The sequence below is a fragment of the Canis aureus genome, chromosome 3 (assembly GCF_053574225.1).
Source record: "Canis aureus isolate CA01 chromosome 3, VMU_Caureus_v.1.0, whole genome shotgun sequence".
In the NCBI taxonomy this organism is placed as follows: Eukaryota; Metazoa; Chordata; class Mammalia; order Carnivora; family Canidae; genus Canis; species Canis aureus.
Window position 1 is genome coordinate 74,597,133 of NC_135613.1, and position 17,294 is coordinate 74,614,426.

A 17,294-nucleotide genomic window follows, 5' to 3' on the forward strand; every position below is an offset into this window, starting at 1 on the left:
TTTGTGTGTCTTTTTTTTTTTTTCCTTTGCTCATTTTTCCTTTGCTCATTTGTTTCTTAAATTCTATATATGAGAGAAATCATATGCTAGTTGTCTTTCTATGACTGACATCACTTAGCATTATTCTCTCTAGCTCCATCCGTGTTATTGCAAATGGCAAATTTGCATTCTTTTTATGGCTGAATTATATTCCATTGTATACCACATTTTCTTATCCATTCCTCTGGACACTTGGGCTGCTTCCATAGTTTGGCTATTGTAAATAATGTTGCTATAAACATAGGGATGCATGTATTCCTTTGAATTAGCGTTTTTATATTTTGGGCAGTAAATAACCAGAAGTGTGATGACTGGATTGTAGGGTGGTTCTATTTTTAACTTTTTTGAGGAACTTCTATACTGCTTTCCAAGTGGCTGCTCCAGTTCAGTTCCATTCAGCATCCTCAGCAACACTTATTTCTTATGTTGTTGATTTCAACCATTCTGACAGGTGTGAGGTAATATCTCCTGATGAGTGATATTGAGCATCTGTTCGTGTTTTTGGCCATCAGTATGGAAGACTGAAGTTTGAATTGTAGAGTAGGTGGGGGAAGTTAGCGAGGAACTTTTATTAGAATAATAATAAAATTTAAAGGTAGGAAGAGAAGAGTGGTCAGCAAATTAACAAATCCCATATGGAGAATAAGGAAAATGGAAGAAACCAAGATAACTCTAAGGTTTTGTGGCAAGTAGATAAATGGTGTCATCATTAAAGAGAACTTGAAGAAAGAACAGATTTGAGAAGCAAGATTAATTTAATTTTGAACATGTTGCTTTGAGGTGCTAGCATTTGAGTGGAGAAATGTGGTTGGCAGTTGGAGAGCTACCAGTGCTTAAGATTTGGGAATCTATTGCAGAGTAGTTTCTGAAGCTTGACATGAGAAAGAAGAGTCGAGAGTACATGGAGAAAGAAAATAGCAGAGAGCATATTCTTGGGAAATAGCTCTGTTAAGAGAATAGGAGGAGGAATGCCTGGGTGGCTTAGTGGTTGAGCATCTGCCTTTGGCTCAGGTCATTATCCCCGGGTTCTGGGATTTGAGTCCTGTATCATGCTCCCCACAGGGAGCCTGCTCTCCCTCTCCCTCCCTCTCCCCTTGTCTCTGCCTCTCTCTCTGTGACTCTCCTGAATAAATAAATAAAATCTTTAAAAAGGAGAGAAAGAATAGGAAAAGCCAGAGAAAGACAAAAGAACTAGTAGGAGAACCAAGAGAGGACAACATTAGAGAAACCAAAGAAAGGTATATTCAGGATGATGTTAGAATCCAGAAAAAGCTCTGTGGTAACCTTAAGAGTGTGATATATATCTTTCTGATCATATCATACATTATTCTGCTATACAGTTTAGCATAGTTCTTTAAAAAAAAAAAATAGGGCAGCCCAGGTGGCTCAGTGGTTTGGCACCTGCCTTGAGCCCAGGGCCTGCCTGATCCTGGAGACCTGGGATCGAGTCCCATGTCGGGCTCTCTGTGTGGAGTCTGCTTCTCCCTCTGCCTGTGTCTCTGCCTCTCTTTCTCTCTCTGTGTCTCATGAATAAATAAATAAAATACAAAAAAAAAAAAAAAAACTAAGTTATTCTCCGTGCCTATTGTGGGGCTCAAAATCATGACCACCTAGGTCAAGAGTGTCATAGTCCACCTCCTGAGCAGTGAGGTGCCCCCTTCTGGATATATTCTTGATCTTTCCGTTTTTTGTTTCCTCTTGGATAAAATAGTAAAAGTTCTAACAAGCAATAATTGAAGGATCTCAAAGTACGAGGAGGAGGAGGACAATGGTTAAGGGAGCTTAGGGATTGGGAAGTGCTTGTCTTCTATCTCACACTTTTTTTTTTCTTCTATCTCACACTTGATCTACTTAGTATATGAATCGTTTTAGACTGTCTTCAAAGAATATCACTTTTGTAGGTGCTTTCCGAAAACAGGAAACTAGAAAGAGCAACTTGCTAAAGTGCAAGAAGACAAATCTTAAAAAACTGAAGGTGAGGGGGATCCCTGGGTGGCGCAGCGGTTTGGCGCCTGCCTTTGGCCCAGGGCACGATCCTGGAGACCCGGGATCCAGTCCCACATCGGGCTCCCGGTGCATGGAGCCTGCTTCTCCCTCTGCCTGTGTCTCTGCCTCTTTCTCTCTCTCTCTCTGTGACTATCATAAATAAATAAATAAAAAAAAAAAAAGAGAAGAATTTCTCCGTGAAAGAGAATTTTTAGAATTTGATCATGAATTGACTTGAAATTTTATAATCCACTTAAGAGAAGAATAGACTTGAAAACATAAATATTAATGATTAATGAAGGGGAAAGTAAGTATAGTTGGTAGCTGGTTTGGCATATAACCATATCTGAAGCATCTGTCTGTATTTTCCTCTGTGTGACAACACATTAAAGATAAGAAAGATAACTTGATTAAAGAATATACCTAAAAGAGACTTCATCTGATGTGTTAAGTTGGTACTATGTGGCATCTTTTTTTTTTTCATTGTATTACAGTTGACACACAATATTACATTAATTTCAAGTGTACAACATAGTGATTTGATAACTACATTATTCTATGTGGAATCTTTATGAGGTTATCAGAATGAAGCTTGCTAATTGTTAAAGCATAGCAGCATATGTGCTTAGGTAGAAATTGTCACAGGGTTTGAATATATAGCCTTTCAGTTTTGGTATGGGAAGAGTTGTTTTGGTAAAAAAACCCTCTTTTTAAGGTCTGATTTAAGTGAAAGTACTTGTTAGGTCTGGATATTCAGATTGAGAATTATAATTTAAATTATTTTTTAATTTGGATAAATATTATAATTAGCTTTAAAATCCAGAATAGCTTATGCAAAGCAGAAATAATATATTTTGCGCTTTTTTTTTTTTTTTTAAGATTTTATTTATTAGAGTGTGAGCTCGAGCTGGAAGGAAGGGCAGGGGAGAGGGAGAAGCAGGCTCCCTGCTGAGCAGGGACTTAAGGCTCCATCCCAAAAGCCTGGGATCATAACCTGAGCCAGAGGCAGATGCTTAACCAACGAGCCACCCAGGCACCCCAGTATATTTTGCTTTTTTAACATTTCCTTTCTTTTGTAAGTGAATGATTATGTCACCGTACACGTTTGTACTCTTATTTGTTGAGTCTTATATGTCATCCTCAAAAAGTAGATCTGTTCATGTTAATACTCAGAAGCATTAGGCCTGATTAATCTGAGATTAAAAGCCTTAAAACATTACTGTTAAAGTTTTCCTGTTTACTATACATCGTTTTGAATGGAGGGAATAGGAGTGAACCTAGTGAATTCAAGTCTTCCCTCTGTTAAATCTGCATTTTTTATGTGATGTTAGACCAAAACCAGTTTCTGAAGCCCTTTTTTTGAACAAAGATAATATCACAGGGTAATTAATAGTATCAAAAGCACATCCCTTCCTCTCTCCTTTCCTAGTTTTATATATATATCTCGGAATATTTTCCAGAAAGTATATTTGAAGAGGTTCTTTGTAAATATATGTTCATGTTGATTACACTCCTAATAGGGTGAATTCAGTACATCTAAAATTAATTTTATGTGTTCATTGAATTCTTGCACTTCTGATCCTTTGTAGGCGAAACCTAACCAAATTGTCCCTGATCTTCAGCCACATGCTGGCAGAACTAAAAGGAATCTTTCCAAGTGGACTCTTTCAAGGAGACACATTTCGGATTACTAAAGCAGATGCTGCAGAATTTTGGAGGAAAGCTTTTGGGGAAAAGTAAGTCTCAAAATAATGAATTTGGTTTGTGTAGTTTTTTGAAGTAGGCTCCAAGCCCAGTGTGGAACCCAGTGCAGGGCTTGAACTCCTAACCTTGAGATCAAGACCTGAGCTGAGACCGAGTCAGACACTTAGCCCAGTGAGTTGCCCAGGGGCCCCTCAAAATAATGAATTTGAAATATAAAGAACCAAAGCCTATGTTATGGCCTTCTGTTTATTTTTTTAAAATCTTTTATCTAATATTTAACTTTTTTTTTTCAAAGTAAACTCTAACCCCAATGTGGGGCTTGAAATCACAACCCCAAGATCAAGAGTTGCATGGTCTACCAAGTGAGCCGCCAGGCACCCCTGTTTATTTTTTTAATTAATGAAATCATGGGAAAGCATAGAGAAAAATAATGAATATGTGTGTACAGTAGGCCTCCCCCTCATCTGCAGTTTGTCTGTCCATGGTTTCAGTTACCTGAGGTCACCTGTGGTCCAGAAGCAGATGATCCTTCTGATGTATTATCAGAAGGTCTGTAGTGGCCCTGACACTTAGGTTGTAATGCCTGTGTCATTCCCCTCACTTCATCTCGTCACATAGGCATCTTATCTCACATCATCACAAGAAGGGCGTGTGCAGTACAGAGAGATACTGTGAGAGACAAAGCCTGCATTCACATAACTTTCATTAACCGTATATTGTTGTAATTGTTTTATTAGTTACTGCTGTTAATCTCTTACCGTACCTAATTTATAAATTAAGCTTTATCCTAGGGGTGTGTGTATAGGAAAAACCATAGTATATAAAGGGTTTGGTACTATCTGCCTTTTCAGGTGTCCACTGAGGGTTTTGCAAAATATCCCTTGCAGATAAGGGGCACTACTCTACCTGGTTCCCCGTGTGTGTGTGTGTGTGTGTGTGTGTGTGTGTGTGTGTTAAAGAAAGCTTTGCAGGTTCAATTGAAACACATGCTCTTTGATTGACTATTTGTCTTTCCCCATCTATTCTTCTGTTAATTGATGTTTTTGTTTCACATTATTGGTGCTCACAAATGGTGCCACATTGAACAAAATTATAGTTGTCTTCATATGCAAGAGTTTCTTCACAGTTACATGCCTAGGAATGAAATAGCTGAATCAGGGGGTTTCAGGTCCTCGGCTTTGCCAAATATTGCCTAATTGCTTTCCAGAGTGGTCATACCAGTTTAGATCCCAGTAGCTCCACAATCTGGCTATCACTGGTAGTGTGAAGTGGGTATCATATTTTGCTTTATATTCCTGATGACAAAGGAGATTGAGTACCTTTTCACAATTGTGACCAATTGGAATTTGTATTCTGACCTGCTGGGTCCTGTTCCTAATTTTGCCCATCTTCCTACTGGGTTACTTGTCTTTATCCTGTTGTAAGATACTCATCATCTATTAGTTGCCTACATTACACATACCTTATCATAGTGTATGGCTAGTTTTTCCACTTTGTTATATTTTCTGACATATGGAAGTTTTAAATTACATAGATTTATGAATTGAGCTTATGCTGTTAAGTATAAATATAAATGTTCTTGTCTATCCTCTTGATATTTTGGATCTGACGGGATGAGCACTGAGTGTTATATGTTGGCAAATCAAAATTCAGTAAAAAAAATATACAAAAAAAAGGAACTGTAAAAATAGAAAGCAATACAACTTTTTGGTTGAATATACAGATCTTAATGTAAATTGCCCTTTAAATGCTTTCTTTTTAAAAATATGTTTAAATGTAAAATATAGAATAATTAGTGATTTAAAAACCTAAAGAGGATGGGAATAAATTTAACTTTCTTCCTTTTAACTTAATAACTTCATTAGAAAAGAGTTCAGAATGCCACTTGAGCTCTTAATTTTTAGGCAATGAGTATGTAAACTTTTCAGAGGCAGTGAGCTTGTATTTAAAGATCTTGAGAAAGAGAAATCCCATAGTATCTTGTGCTGGCCTTATCTGGGGCTTAATCCCTCTTATGTTAATAATTTATTCCTCCTCCCTATCAGAGCTAGGTTGTCCCTATCAGAACTAGGTTCTTCCTGCACTTTAAGCCTATTTCCTCCTGTTTTGACTTTTGACTTCTTCAAAGAACTCAAAATGTTTTACATGCTTTTAAAAAGTTAATTAAAAAAAAAAAAGATTTTATTTATTCATGAGAGAGACAGAGAGAGAGGGAGAGACATAGGCAGAGGGAGAAGCAGGCTCCCCGAGGGGAGCCCGATGTGGGACTCGATCCCAGGACCCCAGGATTGAGACCTGAGCCACAGGCAGATGCTCAATCACTGAGCCACCCAGGCGCCCTAAAAAGTTAGTTTAAACGTAAGCTTTTCAGCTGGTGAAGGCCTGGCCACAGATTACGTTTATTATATAAAAAGAGTAATAATCACCTCTTTCTTGCCATGTTCCTCTATAGGGAACAAATGTGTGAAGAAAGATGAGAAAGGGGATTACTTTGCGACACATTGCCAAAGAATAGTGGGAAAAGATTTCTCTGTTCCTAATTTACTCATTGTGGAAAGTTAAGAAATACATCATTTACTCTCTTTCTGTTCTCAATCCAAAATACAGCTTGGCTTTGTTAAGAGAATTGAAATTGATATGAGACCTTTTTTTTTTTTTAAGATTTTATTTATTTATTTATTTATTCATGAGAGACACAGAGACAAGAGACATAGGGAGAGGGAGAAGCAGGCTCCATGCAGGGAGGCCAACGTGGGACTCAATCCCACAACTCCAGGATCACGCCCTAGGCCAAAGGCAGGTGCTAAACTTCTGAGCCACCCAGGGATCCTGATATGAGACTATAATGTGGCTTTTTTTTCTTGGTTACTCTCGCAATGCTCAGAATTGTCTGTATCTCACTCTGTGCCTTCCCTCCCACGCCTGCCCCCCGCCCAGGACAATCGTCCCTTGGAAGAGTTTCCGCCAGGCCCTTCATGAAGTGCATCCCATCAGTTCTGGGCTCGAGGCCATGGCTCTGAAATCCACTATTGATCTGACCTGCAATGATTATATTTCTGTTTTTGAATTTGACATCTTCACACGACTCTTTCAGGTAGGATACTAAAAAAGAGTTGGCTAAATAAATCACTTGCTACTTTTCTGAAGAGAGAACTCTTTATGAAATAATATTGGGGAGTTGGCATATTATATTAAAGTACTTTTAGTCACTGGAAATTATAAGCAAAAAACCCCTCACAGGTCCAATTTTATCTATTTATTGGTGAAAATAATAACTATATGATCAGCTTCCCTCCCCTCACATTTATAATCTATCTTTGTTAGTGAATATTCTTCTTGTGCATCATTGTAGAATGTCCAGAAAATGCGCTTAATATGATCTATATAGTTTCCTGTTGTTGGATGTTTATGTATGTTTTCAACTTTTTCTATTGCTTTGAAATTCTTGACTGTTATTATTGACAGGCATTGATGTTTCAGAAAGAATTCATTTATATCTTTCTGTAAAGGTAATGTGTGTGTGCCAACTTGCACAAACCTTTATCTGCAATTTCTTAGTTGTACATGTATGCCCTGCTGTTTGTCTTATCTATTTGGTGTTGTTTAACCTCACTGCTGTTGGTTAGAAGTGCTTTAAAATGTCTTGAATCTCATTTTGTAATGAAATTTCTGTAAGCGTATAATTGTTTATTAGCTTTTTTAAGTTCTTACCTCTCAAACATATTTCCCTCAAAGTGACAATAAATGGAGAATCGAGATTGTTTTCCTTCTGTTCTTCATTGCTCTGAGGATGGCGGGATGCCTTGAGACATGTAGTCTGATTGAGCTCTTGTTCCCTTAGCCCTGGTCCTCTTTGCTCAGGAACTGGAACAGTCTTGCTGTAACTCATCCTGGTTACATGGCTTTCCTGACGTATGATGAAGTGAAAGCTCGGCTCCAGAAGTTCATTCACAAACCTGGCAGGTCAGTGCCATGAATCAGAGAGGTTTTTTCTAAATGTTATTCTTTTGTGACCTCTGCCAGGATGGAGGATACATGATCTTGGATTAGGTCTCCAGTGGCCACGTTGCTGGCACTAGGATTGATGTCTTTTTACCAGAGGAATTAACTTATTCAGATCTTATTTGATAAATGCTTTCAAGCCACTTAAGAATTAAGCTTATGTGTTTTTTGCTTTTGGTCTAAAGTCATTGTAGAATCTATTATTGATGGTCTGTTTGATTTTTTTGCCTCTGTCTTGCCTTACCTCCTCTAATATAAGCATATAAGAGGTTCTGTTCATCTCTGTTCTCAGTTACATTTTCCGGTTGAGCTGTACTCGTTTGGGACAGTGGGCTATTGGGTATGTCACTGCTGATGGGAACATCCTCCAGACGATCCCTCACAATAAACCTCTCTTCCAAGCCCTGATTGACGGCTTCAGGGAAGGCTTGTGAGTATCTGTGTTTGCTACCTGCTGGACTCTAGAAACATGGGGGTTGTTATAAAACTGAATCATCAGTGACTTGATTCCAGGTGTCTTCACAGATTCAAGAAACATATTAACAGGTTGTATTATTTTGACCTTCAGGTTCTGTAGGACTTTTGTTGTTATTTTTATAAAAAAAGGATTCTTCGAGTGAGATGATTTTTCTCTGGTGCTTTAGTTATTACCATGAGTAAATGGTGTCTTTCTCCTTTTCCAGATGTTAACTTATTTTCAAATCTGTATTCAAAAATATGCCAGTTAGCAGTTACTTAAATAGCCCACATTAGAGTGATTAGATGTTCTAATAACAGCAGGCTCAGTGGCCTTCATCTGCCCTAAGTGTTTTGGTTTGGCACTATTTCTTTAGGCTTCGGGCTTTTGTAGTGTATGCTGATATTTATGACTAGGTTATTTATTCCAGAATTGTTATTCCTTTGGGAACTCAAATTGAGTATCACTTGGTAGACACTAAAAATACTAGCAGTTGACCAGCTGTCAGAAAGCTACTTGTGTTTTGAAGCAATGAGGAAAGTCTGTTTTCCATTATCCTTCATCTTCTATAGCAGCATTGGAGCTGAAGGGGGTGTTTCCCTAAACATCAGCACCACAGGCTTCCTAGTGTTTAAATTAAAGTGTTTAAATTAAGGTGTTTAAATTAAGAATTTAAGAGAGATGCCTGGGTGGCTCAGTGGTTGAGCATCTGCCTTTGGCTCAGGGCGTGATTCTGGAGTACTGGGATCGAGTCCCACATTCGGCTTCCTGCAGGGAGCCTGCTTTTCCCTCTGCCTCTGTCTTTGCCTCTGTCTCTCATGAATAAATAAATAAAATCTTAAAAAAAAAAAAAAAGAATTTGGGGTACTTAGGTGGCTCAATTGGTTAAGTGTCCAGCCAGCTCTTGACTTCAGCTCAGGTCTTGATCTGATAGTGAGATTAAGCCCTATGTCAGGCTCCATGCTGGATGTGGAGCCTACTTAAAATAAAATTTAAAAATAAGATAAATTAATAATTTGTGTCTATCCATAGATTAAAGTAGGGGTTGGCAAACTATGGCCCGCAGGCTAGCTGTTGTGGTACAGCCTGGACCTAATATAGGCTTTCCTTCTTATTTAATTCATTAATTTATTTAGATTTATTTTAAAGATTTTATTTACTCATGAGATAAACACAGAGGCAGAGACATAGGCAGAGGGAGAAGCAGGCTTCCTGTGGGGAGCCCCATGTGGGACGCGATCCCAGAATCCTGGGATCACATCCTGAGCCAAAGACAGACGCTCAACCACTGCCACCCAGGTGCTCCAGGATTTCCTTTTTAAAGTGTTATTAAAAAAAAAAACAAAGAAGAATGTATGACACAGACTTCTGTAGCTTTCAGAGCCTAAAATTAAAATATTTGGCTCTTTATATAAAAAGTTCGTCAGCTGTTGAGATTAAAGATAGAGCCTATGGCATTGTGGCCTAGAGAAAAGAGTATCGGTGTTTGGAGAATATCTTCTTGGAACTGTTTTGTGTTATTTTTGAAGTGTTAGTAAGATTTATCTTTGACTTAATGCAAAGTTGCCTATTATTTGAGTGAGAGTGCATGAGCAGTGGGAGGGACAGAGAGGGAAAGAATTTGAAGTAACCTCCATACTGCATGTGAAGCCAGTGATGCAAGGCTCAATCTCACAACCCTGAGATCATGACCTTAGCTGAAATCAAGAGTTGGACGCTTAACCGACTGAGCTCCCTGGGCACCCCCAAAGTTGCCCTTTTAGATGAGAGAATTCCTAGATATTACTTGTCTGTATTAGCAGGCAATTATAAACCGGCTTTAGTAAGATCCCAAGGCTGGTTACTCTTTTTACAGCTATTTGTTTCCAGATGGACGGAATCAGAATCCTGACCTGACAGGCCTATGTGAACCAACTCCCCAAGACCACATCAAAGTGACCCAGGTGAACTTTGTTTTACATCACAACCATGTCTCTAGAGGCAAGCTTTTGTATGTACTTTGTACAACTGGCAGTAGAATTGTATGAAGTGATTGGAACCCATAAGTTTTAAACCATTGACTGGATTAGTGAATTTATGTTTATGTGGTTTCTCTAAAGAACTTAAAGTAGGACCAAGACTGAGTGCTTTCTGTTTTAATGAGAGAATATTGACCACTGTTTGGCACTTCCATGCAAGCAAAATTTAGCCTTCCTGGTGTTCACACTTAGGGTTGTAATCATTTGTTCATTCAGCAAATATCTGCAGTGGACCGAATAATCTCTTCAATTTTTTTTTAATACAAGGAACAATATGAATTATACTGTGAGATGGGCTCCACCTTCCAACTGTGTAAAATATGTGCTGAGAACGATAAGGATGTGAAAATTGAGCCCTGTGGACACCTCATGTGCACATCCTGTCTTACATCCTGGCAGGTATGGATCCAAACCATCTTTCAGCTTTTAATCAGAATTGGGGATTATGTATCCTTTACAAAGAGAAAGGATGGTCTGGTCTGTGGGGGAGTTTTTAAGCTTCTAATTTCTTTTTTCATCTTCAGGAAATGTATTTCCTAGTGGACAAATATTGGCCAGTACTTTCAGATGTGTCTGTTACTATCTCCTGTTTGCTCTGCAGGAATCAGAAGGCCAAGGCTGCCCTTTCTGCCGATGTGAAATTAAAGGTACTGAGCCCATTGTGGTAGATCCGTTTGACCCTCGAGGAAGTGGCAGCCTACTGAGGCAAGGAGCTGAGGGAGCTCCCTCCCCAAATTATGAAGATGATGACGATGAACGAGCTGATGATTCTCTCTTTATGATGAAGGAACTGGCTGGTGCCAAGGTAAGACTGCAGGTTAAGAGAGTGGCAAGTTTTTCATTGTGGGTTATGTTCTAAAGGAATAGAGCACTTGAATGACATCCAAACCACAAGGAATAATAGTAGTTAACACTTACTGAACATTTGTTGTGTGAGAGATGCCATGCTAAGTACATACCTTATTTTGAGTCCTATAATCCTGTATTTGTATATACTCCAATAACCCGAGAGTAGGTACCCTTATTCTCCTTTAGCAGATGAAGAAAAGAGGGCATGGCAAGTTTAAGGAATTTATTGAAAATCACATAGCTGCAGCCAGACATTCCAGCTTCAAGGCCGATGCTTTTGTCTCTGTCTTAGGATTGGGCTTTACTCATTTCATTGGAGAGAATGAGAGGGGTTAAGACAGTGGGGCCCTATTGTGCTGCTGTGAATAGAATCTGGTGTTCTGGTCTTCTATCCTACCTGGAAAATGAGATTGTGGAGAGGAGGGGCACCATTAGTAACCAAAGATACCGTGACCAAAGTGGCCGGAGGATGGTAGGAGGGACCACATAGAAGCTAAACAAACTGGAAAGGCCACAGTAAAGAGAGGAAACATACAGCCTAAGAAAGGATGGGGTCAAATTCTGTAACATCAGTGGGGAGGGTAAAACTGGGGTCTATTCACCAATTGGAAGTAATACAGTCCTTGAAGATTTTAGCCAGTACAGGGCAAACAAAAGGTTCTTTTTTTTTTTTTTTTTTTTTTTTTTTTAAGATTTTATTTATTTATTCATGAAAGAGAGAGAGGCAGACACACAGGCAGAGGGAGAAGCAGGCTCCATGCAGGGAGCCTGATGTGGGACTCGATCCCGGGTCTCCAGGATCACACCCTAGGCTGAAGGTGGCGCTAAACTGCTGAGCCACCGGGGCTGCCCCAGTTTTATGTTCTTTACATAGATTCCTGTCTGTTCACTCATGAAAATTTATTGGTAGCTCCTGGAATATTAGGAAAGCTAAATAAGAAGATAAGTGATTTTTCATGAATGTATTTATTTGAAATTTAAATTATACTTTTCATGAGATTTTATAAATGAATAATAATTGTGGAGAAACAGGCATCACATTCAGTGTTGATGTGGGTACAAAATAGCCCATCTTTTGAAAGGACAATTTGACATCCATCAAAATTTGTAATGGTCACAGTTTGAACTAGCTATTCGAATTCTTAGGATTTATCCTGAAGAAATACTTGGGTAAGTGCACAACGAAGTGGATGCTGTTGTTCTTACAACATTATTTGGAATAATGAAAAATTACAATCAACTCACACTGCAGCAGTAAGAAATTTTGATACGTCTGTATGTTTGTATTCTGTTGCTGCCATGTAAGTTACTACAAGTTTAGCAGCTTAAAAAAAATACAAATTAATTCTGTTACAGTTTTGAAGGTTAGAAGTCCAACATATGTGCCATCAAGCTAAATTTAGGGTGTCATCAGGTCTGTAGTTCTTTCTGTAGGCTCTAGGGGAAGATGCATTTTCTTTTTCATTTGGATTTGGCAGAGTTTAGATCTTTGCCAGTTGTAGGATTAAGGTCCCCGGGTCCTTGTTGGCTGTCAGCTCATAGTATTCCCAGCTTCTAGTTAGTGGTCAGCCCTACTCTTACGCTTCTGGACTCCTTTCTTCCTCCTTCAGCCTTATCTCTCATGAGGTTCTCTCCTTTTAAGGATTAGATTGGATATGTCCAGGTAGCCCATGGTAAATCCACCATCTCAAAATCTGTACCCCTAGTCACATCAGCGAAATTCCTTTTACCAAGTAAAATGACATAGTCACAGTTTCTGAGTTTTGGGGTGTGAATGAAATCTTTGGGGGATAGGGAGTCATTCTGCCTACTGTGGTCCACATGATGGTATGCTCTGCAGAATGAGTTCCATTTGTATTCTTAAGCAGAAAGCTGTCTAATGAGTACTAAGTTTAAAAAATAATGGCATACTATGTATAGTATCACCTTATTTCAATAAAAGATTGGTTATAAAATTTTTTTAACATGCATGGGGGAAAAATTGACTACCCACTAAATTGGTGTAATTTAATTTCTGAGGGTACAAGTTTAGAGGACTTGAATTTTATGGGATATTTGAATGTTTTACAATAAAACTATTTTTGCAAGGTGTTCATTATGCTGGGTAAGTGGCTCTGTATTGAGTGCTGTAACTATTGAGTGGAATAAGAAACCTGAGACAAGGCCTGCAAGGAGCTAGTAGTTGTATTTGAGAAGAGAACATGCATACCGGTGAAACTATTTAATGCCGGCAGGCAGCATACATTATTTTAAGTTGTTGGGTATACACTCTAAATGCTGTAGGACTTTAAAGAAAAGAAAATGAACCCTTTTTACGTAGCTAATCTGTATGAATGATCTTAAATTTACTCCTTTAAATAAAAGTAATAAACGTACACTGTAAAAATTTAAATAGAGAAAAAACAGCTTTGTGTATTTTGTGCTGTCATTTGTCTAGTCTGTATTTTATTTAGTCTCTTAATGGACTTTCATATTGTTTCTAGACTTATACAGACAGGAAATGCTTTTCAAGTCTGTAGGGTAAATTCCTAGCAGTGGAATTGCTGGATGAAAGTGAATGTACATTTGAACTCTTTGATGGAGGAAAGGGTATAATTAGGGGAGGGACACATGGGAATTTCACAGACAGTGCTACTGCATTTCTTAGCTGCATGGGAGGTACTGTGTGGGTGTTTATTATTCTTTGTGTGAATAAAATGTTTTTTTAAACTAACTTTTGAGTAGATAACTAAAATTTATCCCAAATTTTTTGTTGTAAAATCACTCCTAAGGGCATATGAGACTAGGGGAGTGCCTGTTTTGTCACATTCTAGGTAGCTGTTGTTTGGGGCTTTTTGTTGCTGTTTTATTTCGATTTGTTTTTAACACAGTGAATCTACTTATTACAAAATCCAAATGACAAACGCATATGGATTTTTTGGTAAGTGTAAAAGACTTGCTAGAAGGCTGGCAGAAACCTTGGCTCCCTGCCTCTGCCGCCTTCAGCTCCTCTGTGTGCCCCACTCAGATTTGTGGGTTCTTAAAACCCACCTTTCACACCATACACTTACACCACTTTTCTCTTGTCTCATCAGCATTAGTCATCTGTTTACTTCAGGTGTTGTAGAAAAGGATTATCTCCTTCCTACACCATATCTCCCCACTATGGTTATTTATTCGTAATATGTATTTGCCTATATATTCCATCTGTATTGCTCTCTAGTAGAGAATGCAAATGCCAAGCAGCATTTTGTATGAATTATGCATGTCTCTTGATAGCTTGCTTGGACAAGGTTATCAACCATTCATCACCCTGCTACAGGCACGGAAATGGGAGAAGGTTATATATGTATTGCATGTATAATACAGGTAATACATGTATTCATCTAATTTGGCACATTTTTTAAGAACACAAATTGATAGGAAATATTAATCCCTTTAAATTACTGAATTGAAATAACATTTCTTCAGAAGGACTCGAGATACTTTTTAGTGATAGTGTTGATTCTTTACCTCTTAAATGTCTATTTTTTCTTCTATCATAATAACTCATGGAGAATTTTTCATCTTTGATCTCTTTCATTGTTCCATGCCTTAAACATTATTTTCCCACATGATTTGTTGAGAGGTTAATGTCTGCTGCTTTTCTGTTAGACGAGTTTCTATTTTTAATCTTGAAAAGATTTTTTTCTTTCTCTGAAGATGAGGTAGAAAATTGTAATATTTGTTTTCAGTTGTAAGCTAGGAAGCTTTTTATAGGACAGCCATTTCTAGATACTTGCCTGTAGCTTGCATCTGCATGGTATTTCTGTGATTGAGAGTGCCCTCTTATGGTGACACAAAGAATTCAGGAGGTCTGATCCATTGGCAGTTTACAGTCAGGGTTCATATAGCACTTGCTGTCTGCAGCTTTAGGAAGAGTTGAAAGATGCTCCTCTCTCTAACAAGAATCACTTACTGTAAAACTGTATTTTATATCAGGTGGAACGGCCTCCTTCTCCGTTCTCGATGGCCCCACAGGCTCCCCTGCCCCCGGTACCACCACGTCTTGACCTCCTACAACAGCGAGTGTCTGTTCCTTCTAGTGCTTCTGGTCTTGGAACTGCTTCTAAGGTAAGACATCCATTTCTACAGTTTTCTGATTCTTGGTTGTGCCTTAGTGGGGTCTTTTGTTTTTCGTTTTTGGTTATGGGTTTTTTTTAATTAGTGGGTTTTGATTGATTTGCTTTCCTCATGCTTCCACAGGTAGCATCTGGCTCCCTTCATAAGGACAAACCATTACCAATACCCCCCACACTTCGAGATCTTCCACCACCACCCCCTCCAGACCGACCATATTCTGTTGGAACAGACACCCGGCCTCAGAGACGTCCCTTGCCTTGTACACCGGGCGACTGTCCATCCAGGGACAAACTGCCGCCTGTTCCCTCTAGCCGTCTCGGGGAATCATGGCTGCCTCGGCCAATCCCCAAAGTACCAGTGGTTGCTCCAAACTCGAGTGACCCCTGGACCTCTGGTAGAGAATTAACCAACAGGCACTCACTTCCATTTTCATTGCCCTCACAAATGGAACCCAGAACAGATGTGCCTAGGCTTGGAGGCACATTCAATGTGGATACTTCCATGGTGAGTCCTGATTTTGACATTTTTAACCTATTAACAAATATTTGTAACTGGCATTTAATGGGTCAGAGTTTTGTGATAGGTTTTATGCAGGATTCAGAGACAATAAAACATAATCCCTCAAGAAGTATATTAATAGGGTAAATAAGGCATATTTGTAAATATCACTATAAGTGTGCATGCATATATTTGTATTTATGGCTGGATTCATGTAGTATAGATGAGTACTATAAATAGGAAACATTTAAGTTTTAGAGAAAGGAGAGATTATTTCCAAATAGAGCAATCATGAGAGCTTTATTGAATGAATGGCATCTGAATTTGACTTGTTCTTTCAAAGAGAATAATGTTAAGGTCAGAAGCACACTGACACAGATGCTTGAGGTATATAGTGGAACTAGAAGTAGTTTAATTTGTTTTTTTTTTTTTAATTTTTATTTATTTATGATAGTCACACAGAGAGAGAGAGAGAGAGAGAGAGAGGCAGGCAGAGAGAGAAGCAGGCTCCATGCACCGGGAGCCTGATGTGGGACTCGATCCCGGGTCCCCAGGATCGCGCCCTGGGCCAAAGGCAGGCGCCAAACTGCTGCGCCACCCAGGGATCCCTAGAAGTAGTTTAATTTGAATGAAGCAGAAGTTTTATGTATGAGAGGAGGGGAAAAAGTAGAAAGGGGTATTAGTACTAGATCAGAGGACCCTGAAAATCCCATCAGGGTCAATAAAATTTGAATTTTGTAGGAAACAAGCATTTCAAGTTTTAAATTAATGGAGTGACATGAGCAAAATGATGGTTTACAGAGATAAATCTCGTAGTAGTATGCAAAATGGATTGCTAAGATAGTAGGTTGAAAAAAGTGTGGTAGTTCATTGTATAAGCATGAGATAAGGGTCCAGACCTGGGAGTGGGGAGGTATATCTGTTCTTTTGTTGGTTCGTTTATGTGCTCCAAAGAAAATCCTACCCTCACAAAGTTTACCTTCTAGTGGAGTAAAAAAATAAGCGTGGTAAGTTAATAAAACAAAGGGAATTGGATGCTGATGAGTGCTGTGGAGAAAATTAGGGATAAAGGGGTATAGGAACAGTTGGAAATGGGGGGGCATATGGAGGAATGGAGTACCATTCTGAGCAAAGATATGGAGCAGTGGTGAACTCAAGCCATGCTGATTCTCAGGGAGACGATTCCAGAGTGAAGGGGAAACAGGTGAGTTTGGGAGAGTATGAGGAAGGATGGAAAAAGGGGCTTATATAGCTGGCGCTAAGTTAGTGTGAGGGAGAATGCTCCAGTGCACATTTTGTTGACCTGCTTTCTCTTGCGTATGTGAGCAGTGTTATTTCTTATGTGCAGGAGAAATAGTTAAAGGTTAATTAGCAGTATAACGAAATAGTAATACTGCCAGCCCCCTTCAAACAGAAAAAGGGGGAAAATAGGGACACCTGGGTGGCTCAGCAGTTAAGCCTGCCTTCGGCTGGGTGTGATCCTGAAGTTCCAGGGTTGAGTCCCACATCGGGCTCCCTGCAAGGAGCCTGCCTCTCCCTCTGCCTATGTCTCTGCCTCTCTCTGTCTCTTTGTTTCTCATGAATAAATAAAATCTTTAAAAAAAAAAAAAAAAGGAGAACAGCTTGTGAGCAGTTAAGTT

The 17,294-nt window shown here is 38.9% G+C and overlaps 1 protein-coding gene and 1 non-coding gene across 5 annotated transcripts in view; both read left to right on the plus strand.

Moving 5' to 3' along the window:
• Nucleotides 1–17,294, plus strand: part of CBL (Cbl proto-oncogene) — a 78,013-nt gene that overhangs the window by 42,257 nt on the left and 18,462 nt on the right. For all 4 annotated transcript variants that reach the window (XM_077893829.1, XM_077893833.1, XM_077893831.1 and 1 more), the window contains 9 exons: nucleotides 3,615–3,761; nucleotides 6,667–6,823; nucleotides 7,571–7,692; nucleotides 8,024–8,161; nucleotides 10,044–10,131; nucleotides 10,474–10,605; nucleotides 10,808–11,011; nucleotides 15,016–15,147; nucleotides 15,280–15,660. In XM_077893829.1, the coding sequence (XP_077749955.1) occupies nucleotides 3,615–3,761; nucleotides 6,667–6,823; nucleotides 7,571–7,692; nucleotides 8,024–8,161; nucleotides 10,044–10,131; nucleotides 10,474–10,605; nucleotides 10,808–11,011; nucleotides 15,016–15,147; nucleotides 15,280–15,660 (1,501 nt within the window). The remainder of the gene's footprint in view (nucleotides 1–3,614; nucleotides 3,762–6,666; nucleotides 6,824–7,570; nucleotides 7,693–8,023; nucleotides 8,162–10,043; nucleotides 10,132–10,473; nucleotides 10,606–10,807; nucleotides 11,012–15,015; nucleotides 15,148–15,279; nucleotides 15,661–17,294) is intronic.
• Nucleotides 16,941–17,070, plus strand: LOC144311621 (small nucleolar RNA SNORA19). Its single transcript, XR_013377218.1, has one exon. It is a non-coding gene; the product is annotated as a small nucleolar RNA SNORA19 (small nucleolar RNA).